Source organism: Lithobates pipiens, unplaced genomic scaffold (genome assembly GCF_037356315.1).
Source record: "Lithobates pipiens isolate NorthernLeopardFrog02 unplaced genomic scaffold, aLitPip1_a1.2 Scaffold_18, whole genome shotgun sequence".
Classification (NCBI taxonomy): Eukaryota; Metazoa; Chordata; class Amphibia; order Anura; family Ranidae; genus Lithobates; species Lithobates pipiens.
Window position 1 is genome coordinate 392825978 of NW_027507758.1, and position 19931 is coordinate 392845908.

The window sequence follows — 19931 nt, forward strand, 5'->3', positions numbered from 1 at the left end:
TTCCCTTATATAATTAACGTTGGATACCATACGGACGGAACAACGAAGCTTCACCCAGTGCACCAGCAGCAGCCAGAGAGCGACACAGTGGCTTACATTGTGAAGGTCCATCCAGCCCCACAGGGGCATTAACTCTGGTGAGAGCATTCACATACTATAGCACAGAGTGGCGCACCGGGGATGAAGTTCTCTAATTGAAAGCTCGCACTATTTGCACGAGTAAATCAAATACCCCCCATTGACTTTTTGTAACAATTACAACAATAGTCTGAAGAGGCAGCACTATCAAGCCAAATATTAATTTTGGACTTATATTGGACACAGATGCGTCTTCATGCGATTATTGGTTGAAAATATTGTCTATTCGCACATTTAGCGACTTCATGCGATTTTATGGTTAAATTATTTCTGATCCTTGGTTGTTCTGACCTTTAGTTGCTTTTTTGCACATTTTTTTGCACATGTTTGCACAATCTGTTTTACACTAACATACTGTTGAATATTAACATTATTTCCACTAATTTGCACATTTAATGAAGGTTTACATGTTTTTAGTAGGCTGATACGCATATGATAATTTAATACTCATCTTTTGTTTTTATTATAATGGAACATGAATGCTGACTCCACATTAATCACACACAATTTGTTTTGGATAAAATTGCTTTAGGATATTTTTTTCACGGTATCACCAACAGCTTTTTTCTTTTTCTTTCTCTTTTTATATAAAAAATTAAACACTAGGATTTGATAAGTTAACTCACCTCATCACTAATAGGGTTTAGCGCCATAACCTTTTTATTTCACATTTTTATTTCCCTCTCCTCCCCAATAAGGAAGTGAGGGCTTCAGGCACAGGCAGCTCTAACCCAGTATATTTCCTTTCCTTTCTCCAATTTTTATTTCCAATTTATTTCACATATTTCTATCACTTAGGAGATTTGATTTTTCCATAGCGCGACTTTATTTATTTATTCATACATAACAAGTAATGCCTAGTATTCTCCTAGTGGTGGGCATAACAACCCAATGGCTAAGAGAGGAGCTGTGTCGGTCAGTGAATATAAGAGAAATATATTTTTTAAGTAAAATCCAGCACTGGCTTTTGTCAGCATTGCCTACGTGGTGGGGATAGGAATGACATCAGTTGTGGGGATAGAGATGACATTAGTAACAGTGGTGGTGGTGGGGATAGGAATGACATAAGTGGTGAGTATAGGGATGACATCAGTGGCAGTGGAGAGGAAGGGAGTGACATCAGTGGTGATGGGGATAGAGCTGACATCAGTAACAGTGGTGGTGATAGGAATGACATCAGTGGTGAGGATAGGGATGACATCAGTGGCAGTGGTGAGGATATTAATGACATCAGTAACAGTGGTGGGGATAGGAATGATATACCACTGCTACTGATGCGATCCCTTTCACTGATGTCATCCCTATCAACATTGTCAAGATGGATATGGCTGCTAATTGTAAGGTTTTTGGCTACTATCGACTATTTGTTTGTAAAATCTCCTGTAACAGGTATGGCCATAAATAAATATGGAATAAAAAAAAAAAAAAATGCCAATACGCATATTCTTCCTTGCCCATAAACTCGTAGCCTAAAAGCGGTTGTCCCTCGTCCTCCTGCATTTTCTCAATGGCAAAGCACTGTTATTGCCATCTTGGTGAAAGATTGCTGTAACAGCACAGGCTGGACAAAATGCTGAGCATCATCTCAGGGATTGTTTTGATTTTGCCATAACACTGGCATGTTGTTTCTGGAGAGATCCAGTAAGCTGCCGTTACCATCTTAATGCTCTTGTTTTTAAACAATTTATTTTAAAAACACTCCGCTGGTTTTGGAGGCTTGAAGCAAGCCAAGCACATTTGTGAAGCAGACTGTTGTGCGTTATACATGGGTACACAGTAGTATGGCGGAGCCACTGCTTTATAAATGGGCCTCCTAATTTGCTAAACCACTGTATTTAATAAACAAATGCCTTTTTAAAAAAATGCTTGCTTTCACTTTTTTTTCATCCTTTGTTGCACCTCACTGCTGTGCATCTCCTGTAGCCATTTCCCATCTACATTAATGCACTCCAGTGATGGCTGCATGATATTTCTCAGGGTGGGCTTCCTAATGGTGATGCCAGTGTGACATCGAAGTAGCATAGTAAAGAGACAGGGCATAGCAACCTATAGCCAGATATTCCTGCACATAGAGGCAATGGGTGGGTATAACTAGAACTAAAGATGCAGTTTAAAAATATATTATTAAAAAAAAAAAAAAATGACCTGAAATTACATTCTTAAAATCCTGTTCTCCATTCTGTTAAAATCCCCCCTTCCCCTATGACTGCTTACTACAGGCTTTTAAATAGAGATAATCAGCCTGAAAGCAAAATTTCTGCTCCGTTTCTGCTTTGGAAAACCAATAAAGCTCAGCAAGACCTGTATCATAGGAAGACGTACATTTTTTTTTTTTTTTTAAACCAATAAGTACAACATTGCCTCAAAAGGATTGTAGTTAATTTTTCATGCATGAACTCTGAATAAAGTGGCATTAGCTGCATTCATTTTTATCTTTTAGGCTCAATTTCTAGTAACATCACACTATTCAAATCATTCAAAGCACCTGTGTGTGCAGTGGCGTAACTAGAACCTTCAGGGCCCCGATGCAAGCAACCATGAAGGGCCCCCCTGAACCCCAGCCGAGTCCGGCGGTGGAACTCCAGGGCGTGGTCACAGGTATGACCTTTGTGAGTCCTGTAGTTCCACCACTGGTATCAGTTGTTTTTTTTATTATTTTTTTTACATTTTTAGGTGCCCCATTGGGGGACTGTCCCTAGGCAGGATGGGGTCCCCGTCCCCAGAAGAGATGAGGTCCTTTTCTCCAGGGCAGATGAAGTTACTGCTCCCAGGTGAGAAGGGGTCCCTGTCCCCAGGGGAGGTGGGGGTCCCTGTCCCCACGTGAGAATGGGTCCCTGTCCCCAGGGGGAGATGGAGGGGGTATGTAATGGTGTGTGGGGGATGGGGTCCTCTCACTCACCATGACCAAGCTGTAGGCCGCGCACTCATCCATGTTGGCCTGGGCTCCATCCAGTGTGCTGGACGGGTGATCGGCATATCTCGCAGAAAGACCTTTCATCATCTGTGTATGACGGGGGAGGAGGGGGGCTGGCAGACAAGCCTGCAGTGTCCTCCGGGGAGCCGTCCCTCATAGGGCTGCACTGCATCTGTGTGCTTAAAGTTTGTTTACCCAGGAGAAGCATGCATCGCAGTGTGGGCCAGACTCTGGCTGGGGAGAACATACATCGGACTGAGCGGCAATGCATGGAGCAGGAGAAGGGTACTCTGAGGAGCCGGCCGAGGACACAGGTCATGCGGGAATGCACAACTAAAGAGCAGCCAGTGTGACAGTCGAGCATGGAGCTCTGCTAGTCACCCTCCACCTCCAGCCACCTGTGTGCATGGTGCACTGGTACCCCTAGCTGCCTATGCTGCTGCCGGCCATATGTAGAGGGGGCTGCATGGGCCCCCTGCATCACAGGGCCCAGTTGCGGTCGCGACTGCTGCACCCCCTATAGTTACGCCCCTGGGTGTGCGCCTTCTGGTAATTGGAGCGTGCTCCAGCTCTAGGTGGGAGCCGAGCGACGCTGCCTCCAAATAATTTACACAAAAGAGTGCTGGTTGTTTTGGTGCCATGCTGACCACATGCAAATGTGAAATATTTTAGCTATGTTTTATGGCTTGTTTACCAAAAAACACCCTATGCTATAAGAGCTTTTTTGTTGGTCTTTTTGTATCCACTGGTGATATGGTGAAGAGAAAGAGAAACAGGTGGAAAACGAAATACAGATCTGGCATACCTGGGGCAAATGGAGTGGTCTTCATACCAATATAAAGCGCACATTGACCTTAGTTTTTTGAAGGGATACTTATGATCTGGTCAATGAGCATTTTTTTCCCAGCACATTAGGTGTGTGGTCTTATATTGGTGGAGAAGCAGAACACCACACAATTTGGCAAATATTAAGGACTTGCATTGCACCATAACCATTATTTATGTTAATAAAAAATAAAAGAAAGAAGATTTTTCACGTAGTGTCTATTGCAATTGTTAGCATGTAAAGCACAATTTTTCATTTGAATTACAACATAAAAAAAAAGGAAACTGGGTGATGAGGAGTTGATAAAAAATGCACCAGGACAGGCTCCTTCACAGTGCACACCAGCTGCTGCAGTATAAATTCGGCAGCTGGTGTGAAAAAGACTAAAATATTCTAGCATTAAAGTGTCACTAAGCCCCAAAACAAAGCATCAGTGCTTAATCTCACAACCAATGGTACCTGCGTAATGCCCAGAACAATTACTGTGTTCTGTGCATCCCCAGGCAGGCAGTCCTATTCATGTCTTTTGGAACACAGTGGCTGCATGATCACAGCCGCTGCTCGCAATCTGATATCTGTGTGATGCAAGGCTCATAGATTGGAAGCAGCAGCTGTGTCAGTGCAGCTGCTTCGTCCCAATAGACATAAATGGGACTCCTGCACGGGGAAGCACAGAACACCTGTGCATTCTGTGTCTAATAGTACAGCTTGTCACGGTGCTCCTGATCCCCACACCAGTGACAATGTCACCAGGCCAGAGAAGCCAGGAAATGCTCTCCTGATCACCACCAAATTAGTGCAGTGCTGCCTCTGGGCGGTTTATTGACCACAATTTGCCTGAAGTTTGGACTGATCCTTTGCCTGTTTATTGATCAGGTCGCTGTCTGTCGCCTGAACTGACCCCATCTGGACGTCCTGCTATGTTCTTACGAGACCCCAGTCCCAGCTATCCCCTGCGGACCACCACAGGAACATTTATATTTCCTTTCTTTAGCTTCCTGTACTTCATGGAGACTGAACATGGCATTCCTGAGGGCAGCCATGTACCAGTAGGCTAGGCTGATTTGTTGAATAGGAATGGAGCCTGCTATAGGTGACAATACACTAAGCCATCTTCCCTGACCACTTGTACAAAGACAACCATTACAGCACATGGTTTTATTTGCAGTGTTTGCATTTTTATACACAAAATGCAATGTCCAGTACATAATCAAAAGTCCAAACACTGGACATGCGGTAACCACATACTCAGGAGGAGGAGCAGAACATGTTTTGATGTGAAACTCAAAGTATGCGTGTGTGAGAAATATCTTATAAAACTGACAACTTTGTGTAAAAATAAATAAATAATTACACATTTTCAATTTCTTTCTGCATTTTCCAAAAGCTTGTGGCAAAAATATGAAGTTTTCAAAAGACTCACAGTGATTCTTAAACACCTTGGTGTGTTTTACTCTCCAAAATGTGGTCATTTTGTGGGTGTTTCCACTGCCCTAGTGCTTCAGGGCCTCTAAAAATGCATGCGACAGGCAGAAAATTGGATGTGTAGTTAATGCCTCTGAAAAGTCTGCTCCTTGGATTTTGGGCCATTCCATGTGATAAAAAAAAAAAATTCACACATATCCCCATACTCGAGGCAAGTAGCAGAATGTGTTTGGAATATAAATGTAAGTATACCTATGTTTTTTATAATAAATATAAATATAAATATATATATATTTTTTTTTAATTACTAAATGCCTTGGACTGTCTACTTTCCAAAAAGTGGTAATTTAGGGGGATATTTGCACCGTCCTACGATCAACTTGTGAACAACTAGCCTGCTGGATTTTGCATGCGATTATCGCTAGTGTCTGGTATAGCCAGTGGTAATGATCACTGTCTTCTCCCAGTGAGGATGGATTTTCCTGCAGGGAAAATACAATGGCTCAGTGGGAGAGATTCCAATGTCAACACTGCAGGAAAGCTATGTGCCTCGTGTATGGCCTGCCCAATTTTCCTTCAAAGCGTAATAGTGTTGAAAACTGGCATGGCCAGGAAAAGGGTGAAAAAGTCCAGTCTTGAAGTGGTTAAATTACATAGCTAAATGGAAACTAGGTATGGTTTTTCCTCATGCATGAACAACTGTTCAAGAAACTATTATGCTTAATTATTTATCAAAAATAAATAAAAAGCTGTCTGTTTGTCAGAGCTCAGAGGATTAGGTGAATTAGGCGGACTAAAAATGCACGTTCACTAGAGACTTGTTATTTTGCTGTCCTTATTACCTGCAGAAGAAAACCTTTTCCTGTGCAGACAAAACTATACCATAAAGGTCTATATGCAATGCTAAATTGTAAACTTTCATAAACCGCATCATTAAAAAGGAGTTCTAAGGCTTAGTTGGGTTTGTTCTCCTAGGTAAACTATTACTCACGTTGTTTCCACTCGTCTTCCACAATGATTCATGTTTAGTAAGAATTATAATTTCCCTACAGAAAAAAGGGATAGGGTCTCTTGTGATCTGGTTGTATCATTAGGAGTTACTTTGCCTCTGCAATGTCCTCTTAACAAACATGTACCCTTAAAGCCTGCCATGTAGGATCCCAGAAGAATTGGGTTCCAGGCTTGTTCCATTTCACTTGTTCTCCATATTAGTTAATAAAAAAAGAACTACTCCTTTGTCATGATGTTCTGCATAAACAAAAGAACAAACCATATTTAGGGAATGTATGTGAATAAAAGTACAAAGTCTGCCATATTTGAGTTTTTATAGAAAAAAGGAGCTGGTTTATCTAGGGAGTCATGGGCCAAAAATGAGCAGACAGAACAGGAATTCAGACTTCAGTGGCTGTATACTCTAACTCCATCTTTTCCTAAAATAGTAAAATACACCCAGCACTGTTAGGATTCCACCACTCCATCAATTAATGCATCGCTGTCAGGAGAAACCAAAAGGCTTTAATTCAGACTTGTTAATAAAATTAAAAGGGCATGTTTCCAATTGCTTTGCCCATTTAATAAATAGCTCTACTCAACCCTTTACTAAACCCGGTTTAGCAATACAGACAAATCGGTAAACATTTTACAGTATATGAACAATGAACAGGTCATGAAAGGAAGGCAGACAACAAATAAGGTTCCAGCCAGGTCCTCTCCTGTAGTACACCGCTGGGAGTGCTGGCAAGGACAGAGCTCATCTCAGCTTCAATGATGCAGACAAAAAAGATCCTATGCGCCACACATCACTGCAAGACCCTGTGGATAGGTGAAAGGAAAGCTTCAGCCCGCGCTCTAGTCAAGCCACACCTCTAACACATTTCATTCTGCCCCAGATCTTAATCATGATTGGCTTAAGCCCAGGCAGAGGCTGTCACTTCACGTATCCACCAGGGTCTTATAGTGCTGTGCAACACATATGACCTTTTTTGCCTATGGAAAGAAGGAAGCCAGGCAGTTCAAAATAAAAATAAAAAAATGGTGCATGTTTTATGCTAAAAACAGTACTGTATACATTTCGGTTCCATGCACACTAGGCAGAAGATAAAATGCCAGCACTGCTGGCAGAAATAAAAACAGGATAAAAAAAAAAAAGCTCCTATGGAGCATATTGTACATGCGTTTGCATTAATAATTATTTTTCCCCAAAACACTAGAAAAAAAAAAAAAAAAAGGGGGGGGGGGGGTTCTTGAAAAACGCTAGATGCCCCTAAACAGTAGGTTTATGGGCAGGAAGCATTTTTTCTGCCCGAAAGCTCCTCTTAAAAAAAGCACTTGTATGTTTTTTTCAGCCTGGAAATGCTCCTCTACAAATATGCCTGTAAATGCCCAAATGTGCATAGTAACATAGGCCAACATAAACATTGCTTCTACAGGCTGAACAAAAAAAATAAAACTCCAAAACGCTTGTATAAGTGGTAGCTTTTTTTTTTTTTTTTGAAGTGTGCATGAGGCCTTTGAAGGTGAGGATTTGCACAAATCATGCTAGCATGGCCACCATTTGCTCTTGACTAGAGGATATCATAAAAACAGTCCAGCACGAAACAATAAAACCAGGACAAAAAGTTCTGTTTTACATCGTGTAATGGATTTGACTTGATGATGTATACAAGATACAGAGTTTGTTCTTACCTCGGTAGTATGCTTTAGTAATTGCATCAAATTCTTCTTGTCCAGCTGTGTCCCACAGCATAAGCCGAACATCTTCCTCATTTATCCTACAGGATGGGAAATAAATAATAATAAAAAAAAAAAAAAAAAAAAAAAAAAAAACACGCGTTAAACGATTAAAACAAAAAAAATAATTCTCAGTTTCCAAATTTTGTCTTCTCACTATTTTTGTTTAAATATTTCCTGGGTCATTATGATTGATTAAAAACTTTAGTTTACTTGTACAGGCAGTTCCCTAGTTACAAACATCTGACCTACAAACGACTTCTACTTACAAATGGAAGGAGACAACAGGAAGTGAGAGGAAATTTACCCCTAGGAAGGGAAAGTCACTCCTTTAAGAGTTATTGTGGGAAAAAGGTGTCTCCACTGATGCTTTATCACCATGGCTTGCTTCCATAACAACCCAAAATGTTCAAAAAAACTATTGTCATTGGGACAGAAAGTAAGGTGAAATCTTCTGAACAGGGGCACAGACAGCAAAACAAACATTACAGGGGTGATAACCCTTCCCTTCTAAAATGGCTGGAGTTACAATGAAATAAAAACAAACACAGGTTGACTTGCGCTGATACACGCACCGACGTGCGCTGATGCACGTGCAGTGCATTTTGCAGGATTTCCTGTGATTTTCACATCCTGTGGGTCACAAAACAAAAACAGAGCAAAATTTTCTTTAACTGCATTGACCTGCATTTTACATATGTTGACTGTGTTGCGTTAAAATGCAACATGTACGCATGTACAGAAAGCAGGTCAATGCAGCATTGTAGCGTAAACAGGACAAAAACAAAAAACTAAACAAAACACTGCACTAGTTATTTTAGCAGTTATTGGTGACACCGATAGGCATGTTACAAAATGCCGCTTTTCATTTATATAGCACTGAAATATCCTGCTCCATCACATAGTACACAGATCATTCACTCCAGTTTCTGCTCTGGAATATCCTACAGTCAAACATCCCCACCAAGTCATGTTGACAAAAATAATGGCGTACGGTGTCAAAAGGAAAGTTAGCAAACTGTACATTTTTGGGTTGTAAGAGGAAACCGAAGCTATGGAATCCAGACACTGGGGCAATATACACCTCCATGCAGAAAAGGTCCCTGGGTGGAACACTTGACTGCTATAGCGCCAATCACTACAAAGGTTTTGTATTTGTTATCTACAGAATCAACATTCCAACTTAAAATGGATTGCTATGAAACATGCTAGGTTTAGGAAACAAACTAGTTATTCTGACACACAACAAAATGTGCAGTCAAAAGGAAAACGAGCAAACATTACATTTTTGGGAGGAAACCTGAGCTAGAAATTATAGACACAGAGGCAATATACACCACCATGCAAATTGTGGTGGTGGTACAAAATGTCTAAACCGCTGGCAACAAAACATTAGTACACACCAAATTAGCCATTTTCTCTCCCCTGTGTTATATGACTCTTTTGTGTTACAAGGTCTCAGGTGTGAATGGGGAGCAGTTGTGTTAAATTTGGCGTCATCACTCTCACTCTCTCATACTGGTTACTGGAAGTTCAACATGGCACCTCATGGAAAATAATTCTCTGGAGGATCTGAAAAAAAAGAATTGTTGCTCTACATAAAGATGGCCTAGGCCAGTGATGGCAAACCTTGGCACCCCAGATGTTTTGGAACTACATTTCCCATGATGCTCAACTACACTGCAGAGTGCATGAGCATCATGGGAAATGTAGTTCCAAAACATCTGGGGTGCCAAGGTTCACCATCACTGGCCTAGGCTATAAGAAGATTGCAAAGACCCTGAAACTGAGCAGCAGCATGGTGGCCAAGACCATACAGAGGTTTAACAGGACAGGTTCCACTCAGAACAGGCCTTGCCATGGTCCACCAAAGAAGTTGAGTGCACGTGCTCAGCGTCATATCCAGGGGTTGTCTTTGGGAAATAGACACATGAGTGCTGCCAGCATTGCTGCAGAGGTTGAAGGGTGGGGCGTCAGCCGGTCAGTTTTTAGACCATACACTGCATCAAACTGGCCTGCATGGCTGTCATTCCAGAAGGAAGCCTTTTCTAAAGATGATGCACAAGAAAACCCGTAAACAGTTTGCTGAAGACAAGCAGACTAAGGACATGGATTACTGGAACCATGTCCTGTGGTCTGATGAGACCAAGATAAACCTATTTGGTTCAGATGGTTTCAAACGTGTGTGGTGGCAACCAGGTGAGGAGTACAAAGGCAAGTGTGTCTTGCCTACAGTCAAGCATGGTGGTGGGAGTGTTATGGTCTGGGGCTGCATAAGTGCTGGCAGTACTGGGGAGCTACAGTTCACTGAGGGAACCATGAATGCCAACATGTACTGTGATATACTGAAACAGAGCATGATCCCCTCCCTTTGGAGACAGGGCCACAGGGCAGTATTCCAACATAACAACCCCAAACACACCTCCAAGACAACCACTGCCTTGCTACAGAAGCCGAGGGTAAAAGGTGGACTGGCCAAGCATGTCTCCAGACCTAAACCCTTTGAGCATCTGTGGGGCATCCTCATACGGAAGGTGGAGGAGCGCAAGGTCTCCAACATCCACCAGCTCTGTGATGTCATCATGGAGGAGTGGAAGAGGACTCCAGTGGCAACCTGTGCCACTCTGGTGAACTCCATGCCCAAGAGGGTTAAGGCAGTGCTGGAAAATAATGGTGGCCACACAAAATATTGACACTTTGATACCAATTTGGACATTTTCACCTAGGGGTGTACTCCCTTTTTGTTGCCAGTGGTTTAGACATGAATGGCTGTGTGTTGAGTTATTTTGATGGAACAGCAAATTTGCACTGTTATACAAGCTGTAAACTCACTAGCAAAGTGTAATTTCTTCAGTGTTGTCACATGAAAAGATAGAATAAAATATTTACAAAAATGCAAGGGGTGCACTCCCTTTTGTGAGATAATGTACACACACACACACACACACACGGCAGTGCCCTGTCACTGTGAAAAGAGGCAGTTTGAGTCTAGCTGATAGCTTTACAGTCTTGGCTAGCAGGGTTGTGGACAGTGTTTGCGTCACCTAGGTTTCCTCATCTATATGGGGTTAGTGGGTTTGTGCCTGCAAACAAACTTTTTGACTGCTCAGAAAGTTCTTCTGTGGTTCCTGCAGCCCAAAAAGCTTTATAGAGCTTTGGGTGGGATAAAGCTTCCAATCCTAAGTACATGTTTACATGATAATAAGTTCCCGAATTATTGTGCAGCTGTGCACAAGTCCTTTTGTGTAAGGCTTGAGGCACCTCCCCAGGAGACAAACCGCTGCAGGAGAAACCTGTATGAACAGACACTAGGAGAGTGTGTCCACTCTAGCCTCAAGAGGAGCAGATCAGGCTGTTACCTAGGAGAATGTTATTATCTGTTCAAAGACAGACTTAAGAGCCTGAAGCAGACCAAACAAAGCCAGCAGTGTGTGTGTGTGTGTGTGTGTGTGTGTGTGTGTGTGTGTGTGTGTGTGTGTGTTATAGATACGCCACATTGGTTATGTTATCATCTAAAAATGCTAGCTGCATGGTCATGCTGATCCAATAACTTGCATACTTTGAGTGACCTGAATCAATACATTGATTAGTAGTTGCGGTTGTAGATTTAAAGAGAAACTGCCAGGAGAAAAAAAAAAAAACGAAAGCCATACCCGATTTGAACTTTTGTGGCAACAAACTTTAACGGCTATGGAGATTAACCAAAAGTTAAAGAGTTCTAAATTGGCATATTTAACTTAAAGGCAATAAATCAATGCCCTACAGCAACACCCCACCATCCTCTACAATCCTTTAGAATATTTATATGTGCAATAGAAATAGACAGACCAACTATAGATTTGATAAAGTTTACTTACTGAATTTGCCTTTCCAGAAAATCTACGCCAATGGTCTTTTTGTAATCCTTTGTAAATATGCCTTTGCAGTATCTTTGTATCATGCTTGATTTTCCAACAGCACCATTCCCTACTACCACCACTTTAATGGCCACTTCCATATCTTCTTCTAACATCGTGCTTGCCTTGTGTGATCACAGCCGTTTACCGTCTTAAATTTTCAACCTGTAAAATTTATAAAGGATATGTTAAAAGCCACAATCTATAGAAGAAAACGTGTGCCCAGACTACGGACATTCAACTACCGTATTTACATAGTCAAACAAGAAAGAAAATGGTGTCAAAACAAACTATTACAGACTGCAATAGCTGCTTGTAATGTAAATGTTATTCCTTCTCGAAGATCCTCCAAAATTGCAACAAAGACTTTGAAGTTGGGTTTCAGTCAGTTTCCAACATCTCAGAAACATGTGCTGCGCTTTAACCACTTGCCACCCAGGCCAATCCTGACATTTCTCTCCTACATGTAAAAATAATCTTTTTTTGCTAGAAAATTACATAGAACCCCCAAACATTATGTCTTTTTTAGCAAAGACCCTAGAGAATACAGTGGCGTTTGTTGCAACTTTTTATCACACTGTATTTGTGCAGCAATTTTCTCAAACGCGTTTTTTTGGGAAAAAGAGTTTTGTGCTAAAAACAAAAAAAATAAAATAAAAAAAACAGTAAAGTTATCCCAATGTTTTTGCATAATAATAATGTTTTTATTGTTAATTATACTTTTTTTTTTTTTTTTTTTTAAAAAAGCATCAAACTAAAAAAAAAAAAGTGTCATTCAGATATCCCCGTCCAAAGTCAATGACATCAAATGACGGTGGGCAGGCAGGAAGGAGTTAAAGAGCGAGCATCCCTACAAGATCTGCTCTCATAGGGGGTCAATTAACTAACATTTGCCGAATGCGATAACGCAGTCACATAGCTCATTTGCATAAAATTATTGCATGCAGTAAATTAAGTCCAATTCACTTTCATGGATTGCTCAGAATATGTAAATACTTTAGTTTGCATGATCTTGGCACAGGTTAATTTTAAAGAATCTGTGCACTTTCATACATCTGTATGTATGCATGCATTTGTGGGAGGGAGAGGGTGGGATCTATTGGGTCAGGGGATCATAAAGCAAAAGTGCATTTTGTATGAAATTACACGTCTCTTTTCAGATAAGTTAATCGGTCCAGCCAGTCAAGCCAAAACTATTATTTTACTGTTTGGCACATATTGCACAGTTAAACCCTCCAAAGATTTAGTATATCCTTAGGGGATTCCACTGAGGAGCCCTCTGCTTTTAATTTTCCAGGTCCATACACCTGCTGTGGCTGCTAAAAGGGTGTCCTGGACCACTCTTCAGGGAGGCCTGGCTTTCCCTAACCTCCAGTTGTACTATTGGGCGGTTGTACTTGTTACGGTGCGTTGGGGTTTCAACCAGCCTAGTCACAACCCAGCGGTCCAGTTGGAGGCTGCCCTTCTTGGTTCCTATGCTGTGATGACTAATTTAGTTTATCGTGGTCCTATACGTACAAATGATTAGAGTTTGGGTGCAAGCTAGGGGTAATTATGGGAAAGACGCTACCTACTCGCCTCACGTACCTCTCTGGGGTAACCCACAACTAGGACACCTAGGTCAGATTCCAGATCCCCAATTATGGGTGGCTAAGAAGGTTGTGGCTCTGAAGCATGTTGACTTAGATGGGAGAATTTCTTCCTTTGCTGAATTATGGAAGAGGTTTTCCTTGCCTCAGTCTTTTCGTTATTATCAATTGAGACTTCAAGCCCAACTTCAGTAGCCAACTAATCAGGAAACTGACAGTATAGAGCAGGCATGTCCAACGTCCGGCCTGCGGTCCGGTTTTGAATGGGCTGCCTGGCTACCTAAACCAGCCTCTCTCAACCAGTGTGCCGCATGTGAGAAGCTCTGTCAGCTACAAAAGCGAAAGCAAAGTGCAGGGGAGTGTGCTGTGCTCTCCGCTTCCCTCTACAGTGCAGTACCCGGATGAGGAAGCTGGAAAGGTACAGTACTGTGCTAAAAGCTAGATTCCTTTTAAAAGGGCTTTATTAATGCGTCTGTGCATGTGTCTGTGCGTATGCATGCATGTGTCTATGTGTGCATATGTCTGTATGTATGCATGCGTATGTATGCGTGTGTGTCTGTATGTGTATGCATGTGTGTGGGCGCATGGGTCTGTATGTATGTATGTATGTATCTTTTAATCCGGACTCCCCCCATTCCTGTACCATCAGAACTGCATTTGTAGGGCTTGTGTGTGATAGCAGCCAGGAGTGCTGCTCCTCTGAAAAGCAATCCATGCACAGATCGCTTTTCTGAGGCATTTGAAAGGTGGTAAAGAGGCATTATGTTGCCTCCTCACCACCCGTTTTAACCCCGTAAATGCAGCATCACTATACCGCAACTGTGCAATCCACACAGTTGCGGGGTAGTTGAAATGCAGGCCCATTCACCCTGGGTATACCTCCAGCTGCAGCCACAGCATGTGTACATCCTCAGCTGCTCCATCTGCAGCTAAAGGGGAAGAAGTTAGGGGTGGTAAAAACAGCTTAACCATGTGGTTTTACTGCCCCCTCCAACCTGACATGTGAGCAAGCCCTTGGTTCACATCTGTGTGGCTGCATGTAGGGCAGCCCATTCATTTCAATGGGCTTCCCTACCCACAAAAATGCAGGGAAAGAAGTCCAAGCTTTTTTTTATTGCACTGCACCAAAAGCACCCTACGTTTTCCAATGTGTGGGGTACCATTAAGAATTAACGCTACCCCTAAAGAGCAGAGCATTCGCCTGTGTGTCAGGAACAAGTGCAACAAAGGCAAGAGAATTCTTGTTGGGCAGTGTATTAGTGCTCGAAAAAACACAGACCAAATTTTAATGGTTCAAAGAATGTCAGGCAAAATGGTTGGCCCTCAGGCATGTTCATTTCATCAAATATGGCCCTCTTTGAAAAAAGTTTTGGACACCCCTGGTATAAAGCGACTGTTGACATCCAGACTTCTTGATAAACCTCTGTGACAAGAATCACTTTGGGCAGAGGGGGCTTGTGTTGAAAGACTGAAGGGGCCCTTTCACTTGGGACATTAATTTTTCTGAACAATATCCCTCAAGAAATATATGAAGATAAAATCACATTTCACCTTTTTGACTGCTGGAATATTGTATGAGCTTAGTCTCAGACAGTTGTATACTTTTTACCAGATCATTAGAGGTGTGGCTGTATCCACTTGTTCTATTGTTTCTGTTTGTCTACCCATTATGGGATATATATGTGCTTCTAGCATGTAGACTGAGGGCAGGGTGGACTGGGGATTGCTCCAACAGCCCTCCCTGCCGATAAGATGGTCTACTAATGAGAAGTTTGAATGTACCTGTGTGTCTCTTGTTACTGAATGTAGTTTACCCCACCCTGTGTCATTATGCAAAGAAGGGGGGGGTCCCCTGAGCGTAATGACAGCGGATGGTCAGCAAGTGGTTAAGCAAGCTGATCCAGGCAGAAATGAGATCGGACAAGAGCTACTGAGCCCTCCACTGGTATGTAGCCCAAGTGTGCACATGGACAGTGGATAAGAGTCCGATGGAAGGCTTGACTGGAGGCTGATCATGGACCATTGGGGGGCAATCTGGAATGGTGTTTGGAAGAAATCATGGATTACTGAGACTGAATGTCTTGGAAGTACCCTGGGCACAAGAAGATTTGGAGTTTCTGGCCGTTCAGGAATCGGTGCTGGAGATTGCTTACAAACAGCTGCTAGACTATGCTGAGCAGCAGGGCGGGGCTCTCTTTGGCTGGGACTATCCAGAAGGATGAGCTCAGGCGTGTTCACAAACAGTACGTGCAGAGCCCGCCAGAAATTCAGCACTTCGGAGCGCTAATAACAGGCAGTGAGACATTGTCCCGATGCGTGGCTGCAGAGATCAGGAAATGTCTCACCGCCTGTGATTACCGCTATGCAATGCCGACTTCCTGGTGGGCTCTGCACGTGTTGTTTGCGAACATGCCAGAGCTCATCCTTATCCAGAAGTACCAGCCGACAGTCCTGAAGGGTCGGTAATGGGGCAGAGTAACAGTGTGCTTTACTCACCTCGAGCTATGGGTGGCATCTGAACTAATTTTTTTTGTCTTCAAAAAAAGGCCTATAAACCCACAGTAAACGAACCTGTGTACATGTACTCAAAAGATAACATTGAATGAGTTCAGGCAAAAAAAGTGTCCAACTGCCTCTGAACGTCTGTTTAGCAGCAGCAGTCTACATGGGGCCTAAACAAACCTTCACTCCCATCCAGTGATTTAGTCAACAAAAACACTATTTTTGACTAAAGCAATTCAAATGACTAAAATGGCATATTAGGCAAAGCACTATGGACTAGTCATGTGGGCATGAATTACGTATGCATTCGCTTCTGTGCACAAGCACGCGGGACAGGGGGCGCTAAACATTTTTTTGACTTTACACTTTCTCAAAAAAAATAAAAGTTTTCGATCACTTTTATTCCTATTACAAGGAATATAAACATCCCTTGTAAAAGGAATAGTGCATGACTGGTCCTCTTCATGGACATCATAACTTCGCACCCAGGCCTCCAAGGGTCATAGAGATGACTGGGGACCATCTGGTCACCAGAAATCTCTATGCTTAACTTCCAGCAGTGACCGATTCATTCTCTGGCTCGCCAATTGCTATGATTGTTCTTAAGGTGCAGAGAATCGCTGGCCAAAAAAAAGAGGATATCTGAAGAATGGCAGGCATCATTCAAATACTCCCACTCAAAAGTCAATGAGGCCATAAGACATCCTTGAGCTGGAAGTGGTTAAGGTGTTTCCGATGACAGGAGGAAGGACAGGGTTTCTGACCATGTGAACACTGTGATTGGCTGTCACAGCCATAACATGATTGGAAATCTCCAGATCGCAAATAGAGATCGGAAGCTTTCCGTTAGCCGCCCGTAATGGTGTCGGGAGTGCACAGGGCACGCACACTTGGCACAGCTCTGTGTACATTCAGGTACGCATATATGTGCCCTGTTGGCATTTAGGCCCACCCACCGAGAGGCTGCATATATGCACACTACCGGCGCAGAGTGGTTAAAGCTGAATTCCAGGTAGATATAAAAAGACAAATAAATGCAGCAATGCAAGTATCTGAATCTTACGATCCACTAAACAGTGGAGCCCAGACTGGGAGAGGAAGTAGCAGCACAAGGAACCAGTTAGTTGCTGCAGTGTTCATGCGCCAACATGAAACATGCTTATAGAAAAGTGCAGAGTGACAGAGGGCAGAGCTCACCAGTGTCTTATTTCTCCTTTTACTGTTCGGTCACAGGCTGGAGCAGGGACAAGAGCTTTAAACGTTTACTTTATTTCAACATGACTGCGCAACCAGTGCACAAAGCAAGGTCCATAGAGACATGGATGAAGGAACTTGAGTGGCCTGTACGGAGTTCTGACCTCAATCCGATAGAACACCTCTGGGGTGAATTAGAGTGGAGGCTGCAAGCCAGACCTTCTTGTCTGCATCAGTGCCTGACCTCACAAATGCGCTTCTGGAAGAATGGTCAAACATTCCCATAGATATACTCCTAAATCTTGTGGACAGCCTTCCCAGAAGAGTTGAAGTTGTTATAGATGCAAAGGGTGGGACAACTCAATATTCAACCCTATGGACTCAGACTGGGATGCCATAAAAGTTCATGTGTGTCTAAAGACAGGTGTCCCAATAGTTTTGGTAATATAGTGGATATGTTGTATTTAGACACACACAACTATTTTTTATGTGCCATAGTCACACTGCAATGCTGGTGTGAGGTGTGGTACGGTAAAATGCAGCATGTATGCATTTTTCTGTAGAGCACTGGCTGGCATGCATGCCACCACACAGCAGAATGTACTGTGCTGCTGTGCAGTGACAATTCAAATAGAGGCAGTGCTAAACTGAGCATTACATTGCTCCTTGCACAGTACAGCACAGTTATAGACACTGCATGTGGGCTAATGTAAATGTAGCCCATGTGCGATTTTATGCCGGTGCGAATTGCTGTTGTGAGCGGCTAGGTATGGCCACCAAGCTTCTTCACTATAATTATTTGTGGTAATTGCTGGCTGTGCAGACAGCAAACAGTTGTGGTTGCCGGTGACCTGTCATTATAGTGAACAGGGCTGGTGGCCAGACCCAACTGCTAGCAGCAGTAGGAATCCAAAAGATTACTGCTGCATTTCACACCGGCTTAAAATGACAGTGTAAAATGTAGTTTTAAAAGGCTCATTTAACATGAACAGGTTGTCACAGTTGAAATACCTACAGTGTGTTAAAGTGTTACTAAACCCAAAACAGTAAAATCAGCCTGTATATGAAGTAATACATGCTAGTTATACACTGTGGAACCTAAAGAGTTAATACTCTGCATTGTGTAAAAAAAAAAAAAGCTGTTTGATCGTGTCTTCTCTGAGCATCCCTTCTCCTACAGTCCCTGAACCATCTCCTGAAAAAACAGAGCCTTGCGCGCAAACTGCACATGCTCAGTTTTAGTGTTTACTGCTAGAGTGTTTTTGTTTTTTTATTTGGAGAGTTCATGTGATCAGCACAGGGCCAATTAGCACTGTCCAGAGGGTCAGGGGTCCTGCAGACTCATAGGTCAATAAGAGGAGAATGAAAACTCCTACAAGCTTTAACAAGACACTGATAAAAGTCATAAGACTGCTATATAGTGCTTTGAAAAAAAAAAAAAAAAAAAAAAAAAAACTATCTAGCAGTTTATATTTACCAAAATAATTGCATAGTGAACACATGCTCCTGGGTTTAGTAACACTGTTTTACCTGTTAAAGGACCTATCTTTTAGATCAGAAAAGACGCACTGCACAGTCAGGTTTTAAACTCTAGTAGTGCAGTATACTCAAGAACACATTTCCAACCTGCTGAGTGAATATGAAGGAGCAGTGGGGTTGATTCAAAATCTGATGCATCTCTGCTTAGAAACCAGCTTACAGGTTTTTTTTTTTGTTGGTCAAAGCTTAATTGAACAAGCTGAAGGTAAAAACGGATTGGCTACCATGCACAGCTGCTTTTCTGTGTCCTCTCATCATTCTCCCATGTCAGCACATGTCCTCCAACAGAGCCTAGATAACTCCTAATGCTACCCTTTCCAATTTGAGTAGTGCTGTACAGGGGATTACAGGAGGCACACAATAAAACAGTGGATCCAACTGATTTAGCTTACAGTAGCTGTGTCCAACTGATACGCAAACGATAGTGGTTATAACATGCTATCCTGAGAGTTAAAGGGGTGTAATTACAAAATTCATGGAGAAAGACCCACCACAGACTAAACACATTTTCCAGGGAGAGTATTTAGACACAGCACATTCTTGCTGCATGACCCAAGGAAGGAAATAATAAAATACATAGTTCTAGCCCTCCAGACACTTCAACTCTAGAATAAGCTTAAAGTGGAGTTCCAGGCTTTTTATGTTTATTAAAAGTCAGCAGCTACAAAAAGTGTAGTTGCTGACTTTTAATAAACAGACACCTGTTCCACGGTCCAGTGATGCAGCTGAACGGAGCGTCGCTCCTCTCCATTACCACTCTGGGCACCCGGCCGTGACAGCTTTCGGCTTCACGGCCAGGCATGCACGACGCATCTGCGGGTCACACTGCACTCCTGAAGTGGACAGGCGATCTCCTGGGACCCGTCACGTGTCCCAGGAGATTGCTTAGAGGCAATCCGTCTAAGGCAAAAGGAGGAGTCGCCTGGGCAGAAGGAGAAAGTAGGAAAGGAAGTCCCCCCCCCCCCCCCCCCAAAATAAATAAATGTTACATGCCAAATGTGGCATGTAAGGGGACGAGGAGTGCTTAAAGCGGAAGTTCCATTTTTGGGTGGAACTCGCTTTAAGGCCCGTTTCACTCTTGTGCGAATTTGGACATAAGACTCGTATGACAAGTCCTTGTACTACTTTGGTCCGACTTTGATATGAGTTAAGGTCCAGAGACCTCAAGTTTAAACAGA

General features: G+C 42.7%; 2 protein-coding genes across 2 annotated transcripts in view; both read right to left on the bottom strand.

Moving 5' to 3' along the window:
• The window catches only part of LOC143989396 (ras-related protein Rab-23), a 43136-nt gene extending 31091 nt beyond the window's left edge, over positions 1-12045 (bottom strand). Inside the window, exons 1-2 of the mRNA XM_077489519.1 lie at positions 11891-12045; positions 7989-8074 (exon numbers count right to left, since the gene is read on the bottom strand). Coding sequence (XP_077345645.1) covers positions 7989-8074; positions 11891-12045 — 241 coding nt within the window. The remainder of the gene's footprint in view (positions 1-7988; positions 8075-11890) is intronic.
• Positions 12046-12074: 29 nt separating this feature from the next.
• Positions 12075-19931, bottom strand: part of LOC143989385 (E3 SUMO-protein ligase ZNF451-like) — a 155591-nt gene continuing 147734 nt past the window's right edge. Inside the window, exon 15 of the mRNA XM_077489503.1 lies at positions 12075-12094. Coding sequence (XP_077345629.1) covers positions 12090-12094 — 5 coding nt within the window. The 3' untranslated portion in view covers positions 12075-12089. The remainder of the gene's footprint in view (positions 12095-19931) is intronic.